General features: G+C 37.6%; 2 protein-coding genes across 3 annotated transcripts; both read left to right on the top strand.

Moving 5' to 3' along the window:
* Positions 1-674: 674 nt before the first annotated feature.
* LOC137953608 (acetylornithine aminotransferase, mitochondrial-like) lies at positions 675-7453 on the top strand. The gene is made up of 4 exons (XM_068801049.1): positions 675-786; positions 956-1457; positions 2147-2581; positions 6699-7453. The coding sequence occupies exons 2-4, from the start codon at positions 1086-1088 to the stop codon at positions 7239-7241; spliced, it is 1350 nt and encodes a 449-aa protein (XP_068657150.1). The 5' UTR covers positions 675-786; positions 956-1085; the 3' UTR covers positions 7242-7453.
* A 103-nt stretch (positions 7454-7556) lies between these two features.
* Positions 7557-11625, top strand: LOC137953609 (uncharacterized). Of its 2 annotated transcripts, none has more exons than XM_068801050.1 (5): positions 7557-8025; positions 8130-8337; positions 9815-10003; positions 10203-10953; positions 11066-11625. In XM_068801050.1, the coding sequence occupies exons 2-4, from the start codon at positions 8152-8154 to the stop codon at positions 10728-10730; spliced, it is 903 nt and encodes a 300-aa protein (XP_068657151.1). In that variant the 5' UTR covers positions 7557-8025; positions 8130-8151; the 3' UTR covers positions 10731-10953; positions 11066-11625. The 2 variants fall into 2 exon arrangements, with proteins under 2 accessions (XP_068657151.1, XP_068657152.1); XM_068801051.1 differs by having other exon boundaries at positions 7557-8337; positions 10203-10792; positions 10876-10953.
* The last annotated feature ends 6311 nt before the right edge of the window (positions 11626-17936 follow it).

Here is a 17936-nt window from a genome sequence, read left to right as displayed (position 1 = left end):
GGCTCTCCTAGGACTTCTCTCTCCTCCTTCACCATGGCGATGGAAGGCGCCAGCAACCGCGGAACGAATCCGAGCGGCTGAACCACCGCGGCATCCTCCAACCTCCGCTTCTTATTTGAACCCTCCCTATCAGACCCTCTACTCTTTTTCCCAGACGCAGCACCATTCTCCTTCCCATCGTCCACATCGCTATCGCTCTCGTCGGTACTGTCGTGACCAATGACAGCGATTGGCAGCGGGTCGAACAACTTCATCTCTGGCTCTCCTAGGACTTCTCTCTCCTTCTTCACAGTGACTCCCACGGACGGCGCCAGCAACCGCGTAACCGACGAATCGTAAGATTTCGAACCTTTTTAAACGACAGCTTTTGGAGCTCTTCGTACAAGAAGAAGATCCTTATATATACAAGTTGACACCGAATAGGAAACAGGGATTAGGAGTTCTTATGAAGATGAAAGTAAGATGATTAGGAGGTTTTATAATTAATAACACTTTGTTGTCAAAATATGAAGACTCCTGACCAGTTTCGGCTTTCCAAGTTTAGACTTTGAAAGTTTCGACCTCTAGGCTAACGGATTATCTTGCCACGTGTACTTCTACAAAGGCAGCGTGATCCTACACGGTATCCATATTAGGTTTAAATGGATTCAGAGTATCAAACTCTGACTCGCGTCACTCGGTCCGTCATAGGCCCCCGGCGGCGGAGCTTGCTCAAAACCTCTGCGTCGCATTTTCAGGAATTCCACCTTAGCTCCGCCCTTTCTTCAAAATATTTCGTGTCTAAAGGTAAGATATTCCTGCGTTTAAACTTTTATCCAATCATATTCTTCCAATTCGCGTTAGAAATTTCTCCGAGAATCTTTTTTGCAGACCTTTTTGTTGGTCACGAATCTCATTCTTTTCAAAATTATTGTAGACTTTCTGGTTGATTAACCCTTTTTGACCTCTATAATAGCGAGAATAAGCACCCAGTATCGGCTATTGAGTCAACAGGCATCTGTCTATTTGAAGTGCAGAGTCCCCATTCAGTTGTTCTCATTTCTGGGAAGTCCTTCTTTAAGTCTGTTGAGCTAGGAGGAGTAAGCATGTACGCTTTGAATGCAACTGTTGGTAATTCGATTTCTTCATCTTATGAACTACGTCAGGTGTTTAACCTAGACAAGAGGAAACATGGTTCCCAACGAATTGCTTGTGGAATTTTTGCTTGTGGGGAGAGTCGAGAGATTATGGAGACGGAAGCGAGTGTCTTTGTTGGAACTTACGCTAGAGCACCTGTAGTATTGAAGAGTGGGAAGGGGTCTAAACTGTACGATGTGGAAGGGCGAGAGTATTTGGATATGACGGCAGGGATTGCCGTGAACTCTCTTGGGCATGGGGATCCGGACTGGCTGCGGGCAGTCGTTGAACAGGCAAGCACGCTCACACATGTCAGCAATATGTATTATTCAATCCCTCAGGTGAGAAATACTCGTCTTTACAATGTGTTTCTTTTCTCATTTCTTCCCCATTATAAATTTTTTTGTAACTTCTGTATCAATTTATTGGAAGTATGAACTATGAACTACAACTAACATTTTATAGGGTCACTCGGATCATAGAGTTTTGATAATTGCATCATGTTTCACGTTCTGCATAAGGAATTCCAAGCGACCATGATTTTTGTCCTGACAGACTTCAGTACTACTGGGAATCGGAAAATGGTCTTCGTTTGTACTTTATTAAGCAGTTTCCTCTTTACAATTTGCATTATGTTGTCACTGTCTTTCGCTTTGGCCATTGATCCTCAAAAGCTACGGTGTCTTAATTCCTAGATTTGGTCGAGTACATAGAAGTAACAATGGTTTTCATTACAGCCTATACTATCCATGTCTATTGTTCGACATGTAGACATTTATTCTATCTCATTGTATTGTTTTGTCACTTTTGTTTGATTATTGGGCTGGCACTCTTCTTGATTTGATTATGGAAAATATTATCCAATTATTTTTCAAAACTGTGCTCCTGATGCCAGAACAGATTAACTATGTTACATTTACATAATGTCCTCAATTATTTAAACAAAGATAAATAGGTCAATAGTTGAACGTTTGAGAGGAGTATGTTGTCTTTTTACTTGGTGATGAAGTGAAAACATACCCTGCTGCAGGTAAAGCTTGCTCAGCGCCTTGTGGAATGCTCCTTCGCTGACCGGGTCTTCTTCTCAAACTCGGGAACAGAGGCGAATGAAGCAGCCATTAAATTTTCTAGAAAATATCAAAGATTTTCAAGGCCTGATGTTAAAGAACCTGCTACTGAGTTTATTTCTTTTAGCAATAGTTTCCATGGAAGGACAATGGGTGCTGTTGCTTTGACAAGCAAGGAACACTACAGATCTCCATTTGAACCTGTCATGCCAGGCGTTACTTTCTTGCCTTATGGAGACATAGAAGCTGCCAAGCATGCAATCCAGCCTGGTAAAATTGCAGCAGTCTTTGTGGAACCTATCCAGGGGGAAGGTGGAATATATAGTGCAACTAAAGAATTTTTGGAAGCCTTACGAAATGCTTGTGATGATGCTGGCACACTCCTGGTTTTTGATGAGGTCAGTTACCAGATTCATAGACAGTTTTCACTCAATTTTTTTCTTGGATTTGTCATTTATGATTTTGTCTATCTTTAACTCTTTAAGATTGATTACACGACCATGAATTGTGCTAAAACATCAACAATAAATAACAACTATCTGCCTCATACTTGGGTAACATGCAATTGGGTAGATCATAGATGCCTAATTCTTAAATGGTCATGTGAGCTTGTGCAATCTTTTAAAAAATGTTAAAGAAAATCCAGCTCTTAGATACACCAAGTATGGAAGCTATAAAGTTGGAAAAAACAGCAACATGAGTGTCATTGTTTTTTTAAAGTGAGTTTGAACTAGAGAGTCAGCCAAACAATTGGTTGCTCTAGGAACGACATTCCATCTACAAACAAAAGAATTTACAAGATCCATAATTTTAAAATCGCATGACCAGTGACTCCAAGGAGGATCTTTCAGTCCTGAGCACTAATAAATCACACATTTTGCATCACCCTCAATGAGGAGAGTATCTTGAAATCTGTCTTGGAAAACTAGAAGACCATGACATAAGGCTTGAAGCTCAGCTGTTATGGAATTGGCAACACCAGGGGACCAGCATAGGACACCAGAGGAACACCTGAAGAATTTTTGGAAACACCATCAAAACCAGTAGCACCTGGATGGCCAAAAGAAGATCCGTCAAAAACTAAGTTTTCTGGCCTCATTATCTGGAGGCTTCCATTCTTCAACTAGAGGAGGACTACATTGAGAAAGGCATGAAATCTGGAACCAGCAACCTCTAACAAGATCAGCCCAGACCTCATCAAAGAGGGAAACAGTAATGAGCCAAGAAACAATTTGAGAAAAAATTCTTTCAGCAACTCTTTGCCAAGGCAAGGCATTATTTTGGAAGATCCTCCTATTCCTCTCTTTCCAATTACTCCAAGGAATAATGGTAAGACAAGCTTGGAACATGATTTGGCCAGAAGAAGTAAGTCTAAGACCAGTATCAAGCTGAATGAGACTGGGAGGCAAACTTGGACTTCAAATTTGCTAAAGAAGAAACACCAAATGTGCCAAGAAAAATTGCAATGGAGATGAAGATTACCGATAGATTCATCAACCATGTGACAAAGAGGGCAAGTCTAACTAGGAACATGGACTCCACGTCGAATTAAATTATTTCTGGGGATTTTATGATGAAGAAGGCACCAAAGGAAAAAACTTAGCTTTAGAAGGACCTGATAGAGTCCATGAAATCACTCTCGTGCATGGAGAGTTTTGTGCTAGCATTAATATTGCATAGCATGAAGCAACAAAATATACACCATGGGAATTAGCATGCCATATGAGTCTGTTTGGATGATTATATAGAATGAATTGATGGCTAAGTTGATTCATTATGTTACTTGCCTCAACAGCCTCTCAATCATTGAGTTCACGCCTGCAGTGCTGACTCCTATCCATGTCTCAGAAAGTACCATTGATAAGAAGATTGGAAACTAACGCATGTGGATTTCTGATAAGATTGAATAAAAGAGGGAATTGATCATTGAGAGGCATATCATGAAACCAAATATCCAACCAAAATCTAATACGAGAACCATCTCCAGGATATACTCTGATGTAGGAAGCAAAGAGACTGTAAGTTTTATGGATATGCTTCCAAATAGGAGAAAGACGACCTGAAGCACCCTGTCCAAAGATCCAAGGCTCGGTGGTTTCACCCAATTTTTTCAGAACTAAAGGAACCCAAGGAAGGTTCTGTTGAGTGTTCGATCTCCAACATCATTTTGTAAGAAATGCCTCATTGGTCTCTTTGATCCTTCTGATTCCTAAGCCTCCCTGATTCTTCTCTTTACAAACTTCAGCGTAGTTATTTAAATGATGCTTGAATACCAAACAATCACTGTGCAATGCAGAAATGAGAGATAGTTAGCTTGAATACCAAACAATCATGCTTTAACCAAAGTTACTTGCCCAGCTTTAGAAATCATCTTCCCCTTCCAAATTGGTAACCAATTATGCAATTTTTCAATTACTGGATTCTCACAATCTTCTATCAAACCAAGCGGTGCATAGAGAAAGTCCCAGTAAGAGCCGAGTGGGGACAGCAGTCAGAGTGTCTTGGCTGATTGTTTTTCTTAAAATTGTCAATTACTTCAGGCACACTCATAGCAGCATCCAATATGACCCTTTCCTTCATGAATGAACATTGCTTTTGATTGATAATGTGAGGAATTATAGTTCTAAGCCTGCTTGTAAGGATATGAAAAATCATCTTATAGGCTCAAGATATAAGACTAATGGGCCTAAAGTTAACAACCGTCTCTACTCCCTTTTTGTAATAAAAGAAATGATGGATGCACCAATACTGTGGAAGGTGATGCCATTGTTATAAAAATCATATATCATTGTTCGAATGTCATTAGCCATAATACATCAAGCATGTCTATCTCTGTTAAATTCATCCGGGCCGGAGTCTTATTAAGGGGCATTAAAGCAGCTGCATCTTCATTTTCTTTACTAGTGAAAGGTCTCTTCAACCAATTTCTCTGAATATTTGTGAGTTTGTTCAATTGTAGTTGGTTAAGAAATGGACGATCTACCAAAAGCTAACTCTCCTCCAACATGGAGGGAGTTGATTATGTTAGATCGCCAATGGCCAAGGCAATGGAATGAAAGAAAAGGGTATCAACATCTCCTTCTTTTAACCATTTCTATCTTGCGCGTTGCTTCCATTCGATTCTTTGATGATTCAATAAATTCTAAAGAGTAATAGAAGCCTCAATTGTATCTGAGAATTTAGAAGGGGGAAGAGGTCTGCCTTCCTCACAGAGATCAAGATAATCAATCTGAGATTGTTATGCATTTCTTTGAGCAGAATTAGAGACCTGAGTTGATTTAGACCATTGCTTTAACTTAAATTTCAACGTTTTCAGCTTCAAAGCAATAATTCCTCCCACCAGTCTATTAATCTTCTCTTCATCCCACTACACTTCCATTAATTTTATGCAATTTTATCCTCTAACCATGAAATTTAAAATTGAAACGGTTTTCTCCCCCAATTGCTTTGTTTGGTTTCAAGGACATTAGGCCAATGGTTCGATATTGGTTTCCCCGCAACAAGAGCAGAAGCATCATTGTAAATTCTAAGCCAATTTCCAGTGCCAAGAAATCAGTCTTTAGACAATATTAGACACCCTTTGCAAGTTACTCCAAGTAAAGGATTTACCAGACGCTAGAATTTCATCCAAACCATAAGCACCAATAAAGTTACTAAAATTCCTCATTGATGCAGTAATGAGAGCCCGAGGGGATTCTTATAACAGAACCTGATTGTACAAAAATCTCCAGCAAGAAGCTTAGGGGATGACCAGTTATCCAAGAATTAGGAAAGCTCTTCCCAAAGCTCAGCATCTTGATCTTTGAATTTAACGACCACAGTGTAACTTCCCACCTTGCAATCAAGAGCTTCTAGGTTGGCTGTATTCCAAGTGACAAAGAATTCCACCAACAGTGCCACAAGCATCACGAGCTATCTGTATGACTGAAAAAAAGAAGTGGTAAAGCTTGCGTTCTGTGTGATGACCTATTCTAAATGAAATGGCTCAGAGTCAGTTACTGTACACCTTACAAAAAAATGCATGTGGTACCTGTAGAAAACATAACTATATATCAAATTTCCTAGTAAGATGAATTTTGTTATGAGATTTCCCTCATCAAGTCAGTTGGCTGCTAACACAAGCCTAGAGAAAAATATGAATTTGTTTTCTCTCTCTCTTGCCATTTTTGTTGAAGTGCCCACTGCATCATAACTCAAAAACAAATTTCCCAATCCTAAGCCCAAGGAACTGCGTTGAGTAGAAGTTGTAAATTGTTCAGTAACCAGAGAAACCATGACGGAGTTTACCTTGCAAATTTGATTGTGGATTTATGTCTGTGCTGAAAAGAATGTAATTAAGAATGAAAATGTTTCTATTGATTTATTTCTGGTGGACTAAACTAACTGATTTTTATCTCTTCCTCTTCTCAGTAGCATTGTGTAGTTTCTTTATGAAACAGCAGTTTAGGAATGCTTATTAAGTTTCAGTTTAAGTTCATCTGACAATTGTGGATCTTGATTATAATCTCCTCTCAGGTTCAATGTGGACTTGGACGAACTGGATTGCTTTGGGCTCATGAGGCATATGGGGTGTTCCCCGATATAATGACTCTTGCAAAGCCTCTTGCTGGAGGTTTACCTATAGGTGTAGTCCTTACAACTGAAAGGGTAGCTGCTGCTGTGAGTGCAGGAGATCATGGTAGCACATTTGCTGGCGGACCGCTAGTTTGTCATGCTGCCTTATCAGTTTTGGATACAATCCAGAAGCCAGAATTCTTGGCCAGTGTATCAAAGAAAGGCCTGTACCTGAAAGAGCTTTTAGTTCAGAAACTAGGAGGAAACCCCCATGTGAAGGAAGTTCGTGGTATTGGGCTTATTGTGGGTATTGACTTGGACGTGTCGGCATCACCCCTTGTCGATGCTTGCCGCGAATCTGGTCTTCTTATATTAACTGCAGGGAAAGGGAATGTGGTGAGGCTGGTTCCACCACTTATCATAACAGAGAAAGAACTCGAACAAGCAGCTGAGATTTTGTCAAAATGTTTGCCGGTCTTAGATGTTAATGGGTCAAATCTATAGGAAGAGGGTAAGGGAATGTGGTGAGGCTGGTTCCACCACTGATCATAACAGAGCAAGAGCTCTAACAAGCTGCTGAGATTTTGTCAAAATGTTTGCCTGTCTTAGATGTTAATGGGTTAAATCTGTAGGAAGAGGCATCTGTTTTTTCATCTGACCTGCTGTTTCCATTTGCAATTATGTACCTTGCAACTATAATATGGAAGGTTATTGGACATTCAGATCCTCCACATCTGCTGTTTCTGAAGGTTTGAATTCTGAACAAAACCTTCAATCTAATTGCTCTATGAGAATGGGTCAATGGATTCAATCTGTAAACACACGTAAAATCTTTATTTTGCAGTTTGCATTACACCCTCCATATATTGAATAACTCCCATACCTAGGGTCTGTTTGGCTTCCAGATACGTCCCATAAGTGAGATGCCCAAGTGGACATGGACTGTGGGGCATAAGTCTTTTAAGTGGGCCCAGTAAGCTTTCTTCTTCGTAGCGATATAAAAGGAAGAAAACGGCCAACGTTCAAGCTTCAAGTGATGAAGGCCTGGGGTTCCAGACTTTCGTCTCTTCCGCTACCCCTCATAGGTGCTGCGCTTATAAAATCTCCCACTTCTCCCTCCATTTTTTCTGTTTTTTCAAATCCCAGAGGCGCTGTCTCTTTTCTAGGCTAATCGAATCTCGATTTCCCTCTTTCGTTTCCGCTTTTTTTCAAATAATCGGTCAGGTTCCCGTTTGTGAAATAATCCTTTTACCAGTCTGTCTTCGGGGATCAAGATCTGAGTATCGAGGTTGGTGCCTGGGGTTTTGAGGAATCATCTTGTTGGCTTCGGTTGTGCGTCTTCTTCATCGATTTTGGTTTTTTTATTTTATTTCATTTTATTTCCTTTGGAAGTTTTGTTTGGGAGGGAAGGCTTATGGCGATGGCGGCTGCGTCGTTCAACAAGATTGAAAGAGCTCATCAGATGTACCGTGACGGGAAGCATGAGGATGCTTTGGAGTTCTATACGGAAGCACTTGCGATGGCTAAGACGAAGGTGCAGAAGATAGCGCTGCATAGCAACCGGGCAGCGTGTTTTTTGAAACTGCACGATTTTAAGAAGGTAGATATTCCAATTAGTATTTTTTTCCTTTTTCTTCAATTAATTGGGATTTGACTTACTTAATTGAGATGGTTTATGAAGTTGTTGTCTTCTGTGAGTAATTTAGCAGGTCAATGTAGTTGGAGTTCCACTAATGTCGATTTTTTTCCCTGATATATTTTGCATCTGGAAACTTCAATATTTGACCCGTGCTGTTAACAATTTGGGTGATTTTGATTAACTGTGTTAGGTGCTTCATTGGATTTTGTATCAGATATGGCCACCTGAAGTTTATTTGGTTGGATTCATTTTAATGAAAACCACGAAAAATATTTCTGTCTTTGTCAAATTATCATACTGGATGTTTCACGGAAGAAAATTGTCAATGTTGGATTGGATCTTCTCTTTTCTTCATCTTTGTTGGCTTAACTCAAGTCTCGTTTGATGCCAAGAAATGTGGTTTACTTATATGGAAACTGCTTTACATGACTAACTGCAGCATTCACTAAATAGCACATAGCAGTAGAAGATCAAAAAATGCTAAATAATCAGCAACTTGGAAGAGTAAAGAGCACACGATATTTAGTTGTTTACCTTTCAATGGCTTGATGTTTGCATTTTGAAGAAGTGGCATAACGATGATAGAAAGCTGGATTTGCAAATCTTTTTATTGGTTAACCTTGAGCTTATTTAAACTGATGATCTCTTAAAAGTTTGGAGAAATATTTTGTCAGATAACTTGTTTTGAATTTGTAATTGAATGAGTAGAGCTGCAAAACCATTGACTAGAAAGGAAGTGTATCTCCCTAAATGGTCTATGCTAGATGAAATTTGTCGTCAGGCTTACAACTTTAGGAACATCCCAGGAAAATGAGGAAGGAAACCAGTGACTGAAAAATGATGAGGAAGGCTAAACTTGCACCATATTTTCCTCTTTGCAATTGCTTGTTGCAACAAGTGCTATGTTATACACAAATTCATCAAAGTCTCTGAATAGTTCTCTGCTGCCATTGCTCCTTAGACTTTCCTACAAATCTTGTCAGTTTTACATAGAGGCATCCTTCTGAAATGGGAACCTGAAGCAACATTGTGAATGGGACCTCTATTTCTGGTCAAAGAGAATATATAAGCAAAACGTTTACTTCAAAGAACTGAGCATAGACACTTCCATGAAATAGGACATCAGACTTTCATTTGAACTCAAATCTTTTTCTCAAAACAACATCCAATCTGACTCTACTGATTTCTGCTCACAGTGCTTTGCTCCTCTGCAGTGTCATATGCTTTATACATCGTTCCTTAACTTGTGGACAGGGTTTCTTTTTATGAATTTTAAACTTCCATTGCTTCTGTAAGAGACAACAGAAGGATATGAACCAAAAGACTATATCTTAATAAGCTTGTACAGGTTGCTAAAAATTAAGTATGTATGTGCATTTTGGCATGGGTTGGAACTTTTCTTGTGCTTGCAGTTTATTGGTGAAAATCCCATTTGTAGGCAGCAGAAGAATGTACATCGGTGCTTGAGCTGGATTACAAGCATACTGGTGCTTTGATGTTGCGTGCCCAGACACTTGTCACCCTTAAGGAGTACCAATCTGCACTCTTTGATGTCAACAGGCTCATGGAGCTAAACCCTTCATCTGAAGTGTATCAGAATTTGCAATCCCAACTAAAAACACAACTTGTAAGTCTTTTTTCCAGCTTTGTGTTGTACAACTTAATGGTATCTAAGCAAATCAAAGCCAACCTTCTAATTGGTTCCTTAGTGATTCATGCACTAGGCAAAAAATGAACACTTCGAATTGAGAATTGGATGCAAAATTAGCATGTGATCCTCAGTTTTCATCCCAACCGTCTAATCTAGCTGTCTTTTACTTGTGAAGTCACTTGCTCCCATACCTGAATCTGAAGAAGAAGAAGAAGCCTTAGCTGCTGAACTTGAGGAGGAAGAAGAAGAAGAAGCACTGGAACTCCAGCTTGAACAAGAAGAAGAGCACAGAGAAGAAGAAGAAGAATCACAAGATCATCCTTCTGTGGTTTCAGAAGTTGAAGAACCACTTGAACATCATCCAGTGGTTCCAGAAGTAGAAGAACCACTTGAACATCCTCCAGTGGTTCCAGAAGTAGAAGAACCACTTGAACATCCTCCAGTGGTTCCAGAACTAGAATTGGTTAAGAAAACTGTATTTCCAAATCTGAAACCTGAAGTTCCTAGAGTGAAAGACTTGTCTAAATTGAATCCCAATGGTTGGAACACGATCCCAAAGCCAAAAGGTCATTCAAGACTGGATTACTCTAGGTGGGATGAAGTGGAAGATGATTCAAGTGAGGATGAAAATGATGAAGAAGAGGATTCACAACCTCAGTATCGGTTCCGTGTGAGAACTGTTGGGGTGCGTCCTGTCAAGTAGAGGCCATTTCTTAGTTATCTGTTTATAAGTCTCAAAAGAGTGAATGTTGCCATGCTGTGGTGGTCAGTTTCCTCACCTACTGGAGTATGAGAATCTCTTACTCTGATAACATTGGATTATTTATCTGGTTATTGGATTCTGACAGTCCTGGTTGAGTTGCTGGAGCATGAAATCTCTGTGCAGGATGTATCGACATCAGCATACTGAACATAGTATTGCAAAGGTACGTTGTACCATTCAAGTTTTCGGCCTTACCTAGAGCTCTACTCAATATTTTGAAACGTTAAACTTCTAATGACAGGAGAAATGATGTGATTGTGTATTTTGATGGACAGGATCTGCTGTTTTAGTCTAGATCTAACAAGTTGGAAGTACCTCTGGAAGCCTCCAAGCTGCGGAAATTTTACCACAAGCAGATTGAACAGAAGTGGCTGACTGACAATATTTACTGACCAAGGTGGTTCATCTCATAAACAAGATCATGTTTCATTTATTGTTCAAGAGATCAGGCATGACCATCAACTGAAAATTCACACCTTTTAATTGTTTGGATTTGGTGGCCATCGCTATTCCTCCAGCGTCTTCAGGCGTTGTTATTTTCAATCTAGTAATTATCCGTGCAGATGTCATCTGCTAGACGTCTTTGACATTGAGGAATTGTATGCCTGCATTTCTTCTTGATTGTCTTGTTGAACTTAACCGGGTTACTTTCAACTTCTCTCTTAGAGGAATAGCAGCATAGAGGCCAAATATGGTTAGAGCAATTGTTTTATCTAGAGTTTGATTGCATCATGATAAGGAGATCAGGCTTCCAAGTTAATTTGATTATCTTTCTATGACTTTGAACATTTCTGTAATGTAGGTTGCTTACATAAGATGGGTTTATTTTGCATCACTCTGTTGTCAACTAGTGGTGGTCATCTAGAATAACAGTTTCGATTTCATTTGACTGAAAATTATGCTCTTGAGTAATATTTTCTGTTCGGAAGGCACTCCATGTTTCTGTTGTGGACTAGTGGTGGTCATCTAGAATAACAGTTACGATTTCATTTGACTGAATATTATGCTCTTGAGTAATATGTTCCTTTCGAAAGGCTACAGGGTTTGTAGCCATGTCTGACCATGAAACAGTCCTTTTAAGGTTTTCTACGTCATGTTTGATCATGAAACGCCATGAGTCAGATTCACAACTGTCCATTCTAAGCTGACTTAATAGAAATCTCTGAAGTTAATCTTTGAACTCTGAATATTCCCAGTTTGTAGTTGATTTTCATCCAATGAACTTTAATTTCATCTGGCTCTTTCTGTTACTCGATGTTGGATTTAGAATCCCATGATAAAAAACCTTGATCAAGGTGGTGAAGGAAGACAAGAGGAAGAAGAGGAGAAAAAAATAGAGGAAGAAAGAAGAAGAGAGGAGAAGGAGAGATACAGCTAGAGAGAGATGGAGAGAGAGTTTGGAAAAAGAGAGAATAGGTTAGAGACGAATTTACGAGGAGAGGAGAGATTTAATGCTCTTCCCCATGCCTTAAGCTTCTATTTATAGTTGTGAAATAAGGTTTACAATGATTATAATGCCCTTAGGGTTACAAGTTTTGTAAAAGAAAAGACATAAATAGACGTACATCATTTATTTTATTTACACCCTCGGTGGCATCTTTATGAGAAGTTCTTTTAAGTACCTCTTTTGCCACCTTTTTTACATGGGTGAGGTATTTTATTTGATGCCACTTCGAGATGTCTTCCAACACTTCCCCTCGAGCTTGGGGGGAGTAAACATCGTAGATACTAGTTTGTCACATATAGTGGTTAAAATCTAGGATGTGAGTAGTTTCGTAAGAATGTCTGCCACCTACCCCTTGTGATGCCCCTTGTGATGAAACATGTCTAAGAGATAATATACCAGTTTGAAATTTTTCTTGTATAAAGTGACAATTTACCTCAATGTATTTTGTCCTCTCATGGAAGATTGGATTTGAAGTGATATGAATAGTTATTTAGTTGTCACAATATAATTTTATAAAAACTCCTTTATAGAATCTCAATTCAGTAAGAAGAGATCTGATCCATAGAAGCTCACTGGATGTGTGACCCATAGCTTTGTACTATGTTTCAACATTAGACCTTGCAACAATATTCTTTTTTTTGCCCCTCCATGTAACCAGGTTACTTCCAAGTAAAATACAATACCCTGAAGTGGACTTCGTGATCCAGCCCAATCTATATTTGAAAAACCTTTCATGATTCTCAGAGCTCCTTTTAAATATCTCAATATCCTTTCCAAGGTTTACCAGTAGCCGTAGGGGTGGCATCGAGCCGAGCCAAGCCCGAACCTGCCTATGTTCGAGTCGAACTTGATTTAAATATTTCGAGCCGAGCTTCGAGCCGAACTCGAGCCTCAACATACATTTAAAAATTTTTAAAAAATATATATCAAATTAATTATATATAAAATTATACATACATTTTACATAAAATTGGACATGACCTCTACAAAAAATTAAGCATAACCTATATATATAATACATGTATAAGATTGAGGCATAACCTCTTCTTAAAATTGAATATAATTTATGTATATAATACCTGTATAAAATTCGGCATGACCTCTACTTAAAATTGGACATAATCAATATACATAATACTTGCATAAATACTCCATAAATACTCCATAAACACTCCATAAATACTCCATAAATACTCCATAAAATTATCTATACATTCCATAAACACTTCATACATTGCGTAATATTATAAATAAACTTCATACAATAATCAAATACAACAAAATTAAATAAAATATCACTATCAATTTACAATCACCCACATAAAAACTATAAATCCATTATAAAATTATAAACTATAATTGTTTCTCTTAATGCTAGAAAATAATATACATCCTTGCATGAGCAAAATCTCCACGTACAACAAAAACAAAAAAATAAAATTAGTTATTGTTAGATAAAAAAATACTCTTCCATTATTATTTATTTAATGTCGTTAAAAATATTAAAATTACCATGATGAGAGAAACATGAAAAATCATGTAGCTGGTAGCATTATCTCTACACTCTTCTTCTCAGGCTGTAATCATAAAACAAAATTTTAATAAATAAAACTAAAAAATATACTAAAAAATATCATAATAAAGAATTGATCAAAGAAATTCACCTTTTGATTTTTCTTTATACCGTGAAGAACCCGAATCCAATCACTGCCACAAATCAAAGCTTGAACTGTACTTGGTGCCAAGGAAGAACGATATGAGTCTATTACTCTACCACCAGCACTAAATGTAGACTCTGAAGTTACTGTGGATATGGGAATTATAAGGATGTCTGTTGCCATTTTAGATAATACTCAAAATTTCATATGATTCACTTTCCACCATTCTAAAACATCAAAATCATATTGTGAAGTTTTCTCACAATTATATACACCTTCTTCAAAATAAATTTCCAATTCTGACCTTGGTAAATTAACTACATCCTTTTGTTTCATATAACTCATCAACTTTGACCAACCTGAACTTGATGAAGAAGGCCTACGACTTGTAGAAACACCCATAGAGCTACTAGTGCTTGAAACAATCTCTTCATTTCTAATATCCACATTATATAAGGATACATATTCATCGTAGATCTTATATAAGGTGCGTCGAACTAAATTTATATTCATTGTAGCTTCCTCCATAGAATATATCACTGGAAAACACATTTCGATCAACTTTAATTTGACCCTTGGATCCAAAACTGAAGCAACAACCATCAATAAATTGCATTCACCCCAATACTTCTCAAATTTCTCTTTCATTCTACTAACCATTGTTCTAATGAAAACATTTTCATTTGTAGAATGAAACTCCAGAACTTCTTGTACGCTATATACCTCACTAAGGTACAAATTAGAAGTAGTCACTCCCAGAAATTATATTAGTAACTGTATTAAAAACTTCTAAAATCTCACACACCACGTCAACTTTTTCCCATTCATCAAAACTTGGCAAACAATCATATGTTGGTTCTCTAACTTTAAATCTAGATAATGCATCTTTGAATTTTAATGCAGAAGACAACATGTCATAAGTGGAGTTCCAACGAGTTGGACAATCAATAACCAACCTCTTTTCACCAAGTTCTAATTGTTGTACAATTTCAGAAAAAGTGCGAAGTCTAGCCTCAGACAGATTTATGAATTTGACACTTTCACGCACATTATCAATGATATTTTTAATCTGAACAAGACCATTTTGAACTAATAAGTTCAAAATATGAGCACAACAACGCACATGAAACAACTTTCCACCACACCAAATTTTTTTTCCTTAAAAAATCTTGTTTCAAAACTCTGATACAAACATCATTATATGCAGCATTATCAACTGAAATACTAAAAACTTTATTTTAAATCTCCCACTCTTTCAAACACTTGTAAATAGCATCTACTATATCAACGCCACGACGAGGAGGAAGAACATGCACAAAACTCAAGACTCGTTTTTGTAGCTTCCAATTACTGTCAATAAAATGCCCAGTAATAACCATGTGTTCAATTTTTTTATTTTGAGACTTCCAAAGATCTGTGGTAAGACTAATCTTGTTAATCTCTTTTAACAAAATTTTCAATTTCTTTTTCTCTGCCTCATACACCTCCATACACTCCTTCTTAATAGTCTTCCGAGATATTTTCTCATAATTCATATTTGCCATCTTCATTACAAAATTAAATCTCTCCTCTTCTACTATCCTCTTCTACTATCATGAATGGATGCTCATGTATAAGAATCCAATGAGCAATGAGTACTCTCATTTTAGCTTGATCATAATTTCCTCTAAAATCCATAAAAGGAAGTCCAGATGGACTCTGATCAACATTAGACCCCGCTCCCACTGGTTGAAAGTTTAAGGTTTTTTGTTTTCTCATTGCCACTTTTCTACTAGTGCAACGTTTCAAATATCGACTCATATGTGTGGTCACTCCACTACTAATAATACTCAAATTGATTTTACAATGAACACACTGGGCCTTTTTTGTACCATTAAGTGATACTTCTTTGAATTCCAACCACACATGAGACTTTTTTTGTCTTATTGAAGTATGAGTAGAATCACCTTCATCCTCATTTATGGTAATTTCATCTGGGCCCACTTCTATGACAGAGGGTAGTGACTCTGGTGGAGTTGAGTCACTATTTATAGTCACACTAGAACTAGTGTTAGTTATTGATGTCAATTGAGGAGGTGTTGACATTCTTACTTCTACAAAAAAATAAAATTACAAATTAAAAACATAAAGAAAATAAAGTTATCCGAACAACAAAAATCCTACACATAATTTAAGATACTTGTTTATTCTTAGAGGAAGGTACGTGACATTATGACAATCAGGAACGACCCTTGTCTTTCAATGTAGCGGGGTCTCTTCGAGCCAGTAGCCCTGTACCCAATAGTTTCCAGTCCAATATACCGATCTTTTTTTTATATATAAATTTAAAAACTTCTAAGATAAGGAAATAAGCACACCAACATTCTCTTCTAATATTCTGATGAAATTCAACCTCAATACCCCACTATACCAAGAACAGCAGTAGATATAAGTTCAATGAGAATTAAGAAAGAAGGACAAAAACCAACTTTTTTTATTCTTTTTTATAATAAAGAGAAGTTGGATGCAATTAAGAAAGCTCCTGATTCCATTAACTATCATAGAGTATTATTGAACAGAATATGTTATTAACACTCAAAATCATGAAATAAAATTCCATTGCTAAAATATATCAAGTAACAATTTGAATACCATTGTTGTTTATTGCTGAAATGTATGATAAACGTACAAAATTTTATAAGAGGCCAGACACCTAAAAATAAGAAGGCAAAAAAGAAACAAGATCCCACAACATAAAAATATTTGAAAGTCTAAAATAATAACTTCATTTATGAAGAACAATGGAATTTGAGTAAAAAAATCATTGACAACCAACCAACTATTTTCCAAACATTATAGCAATTGAGCTTAGTAAGTTATTCTGAGATATACAAAAACATAACAAATGACAAGGTAGGGGATTTTTTCTCCCCCACCCTTCCTTTCCTTCTTGAATGTTAGCTCAGTATGAAGTTTCCTGGCTCTCAGCCAGCTAGAATGCAATTGATGGCATACTCAAGCAAAAAAAAAAAATTAAGAGAATAAAATAGGTCAACCTTATACAATCTGTATAAAATGATCTTCTTACATTCTACCCTTAAATCAAGAACTCACCATTTCAAAAAATCAAACAGTATCAATACTCAAAATCATGAAATAAAATTCATACCAGTTTTCTTACAATGATTTCTTCCCGAGTGTACTTTGAACTGTCAGCTGGAAATATCGGAAAAAAAAAAAAAAAAACAGAGCTAAGTTTGCTTACAGAAACAGAGTGTGTCGTTCGGATATCCAAAAAGACTTTCCAATAATGAAGGAGCATTGCTGAGAAACGAAGCGAGAGTTAGAGATTTTTTAGGTTAGCTCGGCGACGAAAAAAAACAGAAAGATTAAATAAAAATCTTACCTCCTTCCGTTGGACCGTCGATTTCGTCTTGTCGGTGAGGAAAAGCTTGGATGAAGAAATCGAAGAGGAAGAAGAGAAAGAAATCTTTGAGGAAGAAGAGACAGAAATCGTAGAGGAATAAATCGAGGAATCGAAGAGGGAGAGGGAGAACGAGGGATTTGAAGACCAAATCCCCCATTTCCCCTGAATACCTGCCGACGGACAGCGATTTCCGCAAGAAATCACGCTGAAACAACATGGAAATGGCAGAGGGAGGTATGGGTTTCGCGGAGAAATTTCTTGAATCGAAGAGAGGTCTCCCGATCCCCAATCCCCAAATCGCTCGTTATATTAACGAGTCGGCTCGCGAGCTGACGAGCCAAACCGGGCTCTACTCGAGCTCGACTCGTTAATGTAAACGAACCCATCCCTGAGTTCGAGCTCGGCTCGAGCTCGAAATATAACGTTTCGAACCGAGCCGAAACCGAGCGGCTCGCGAGCCAGCTCGGTTCGAGGCCACCCTTACCAATAGGTAAGTTGTAGTTTGTATGTATATGGACTCACTACACTTATTCTATATGATATATCCGATCTGATCACTGTGAGGTAAATAAGTTTTCAAACCTCTAATATTTACCTATATCAACATCTTCTCCAAAGCTTGTACATAGTTTTGT

The sequence above is a fragment of the Aristolochia californica genome, unplaced genomic scaffold (assembly GCF_029961685.1).
Source record: "Aristolochia californica isolate CCGP_79_NKW_82.1479 unplaced genomic scaffold, dmAriCali1.0.hap1 SCAF_16, whole genome shotgun sequence".
NCBI classification, from domain to species: Eukaryota; Viridiplantae; Streptophyta; class Magnoliopsida; order Piperales; family Aristolochiaceae; genus Aristolochia; species Aristolochia californica.
Note: the sequence above shows the minus strand (reverse complement) of the source record. Positions and strands in the feature narration are given on the sequence as shown.

Bases quoted from the DNA above. Each gene is read 5' to 3' on its own strand.
- LOC137953608 (XM_068801049.1), top strand. From the start codon at position 1,086: ATGTACGCTTTGAATGCAACTGTTGGTAATTCGATTTCTTCATCTTAT. The intron at 1,458-2,146 runs GTGAGAAATACT...ACCCTGCTGCAG, and splicing joins TGTATTATTCAATCCCTCAG to GTAAAGCTTGCTCAGCGCCT. The intron at 2,582-6,698 runs GTCAGTTACCAG...ATCTCCTCTCAG, and splicing joins CACTCCTGGTTTTTGATGAG to GTTCAATGTGGACTTGGACG.
- LOC137953609 (XM_068801050.1), top strand. From the start codon at position 8,152: ATGGCGATGGCGGCTGCGTCGTTCAACAAGATTGAAAGAGCTCATCAG. The intron at 8,338-9,814 runs GTAGATATTCCA...TCCCATTTGTAG, and splicing joins AACTGCACGATTTTAAGAAG to GCAGCAGAAGAATGTACATC. The intron at 10,004-10,202 runs GTAAGTCTTTTT...TTACTTGTGAAG, and splicing joins CCCAACTAAAAACACAACTT to TCACTTGCTCCCATACCTGA.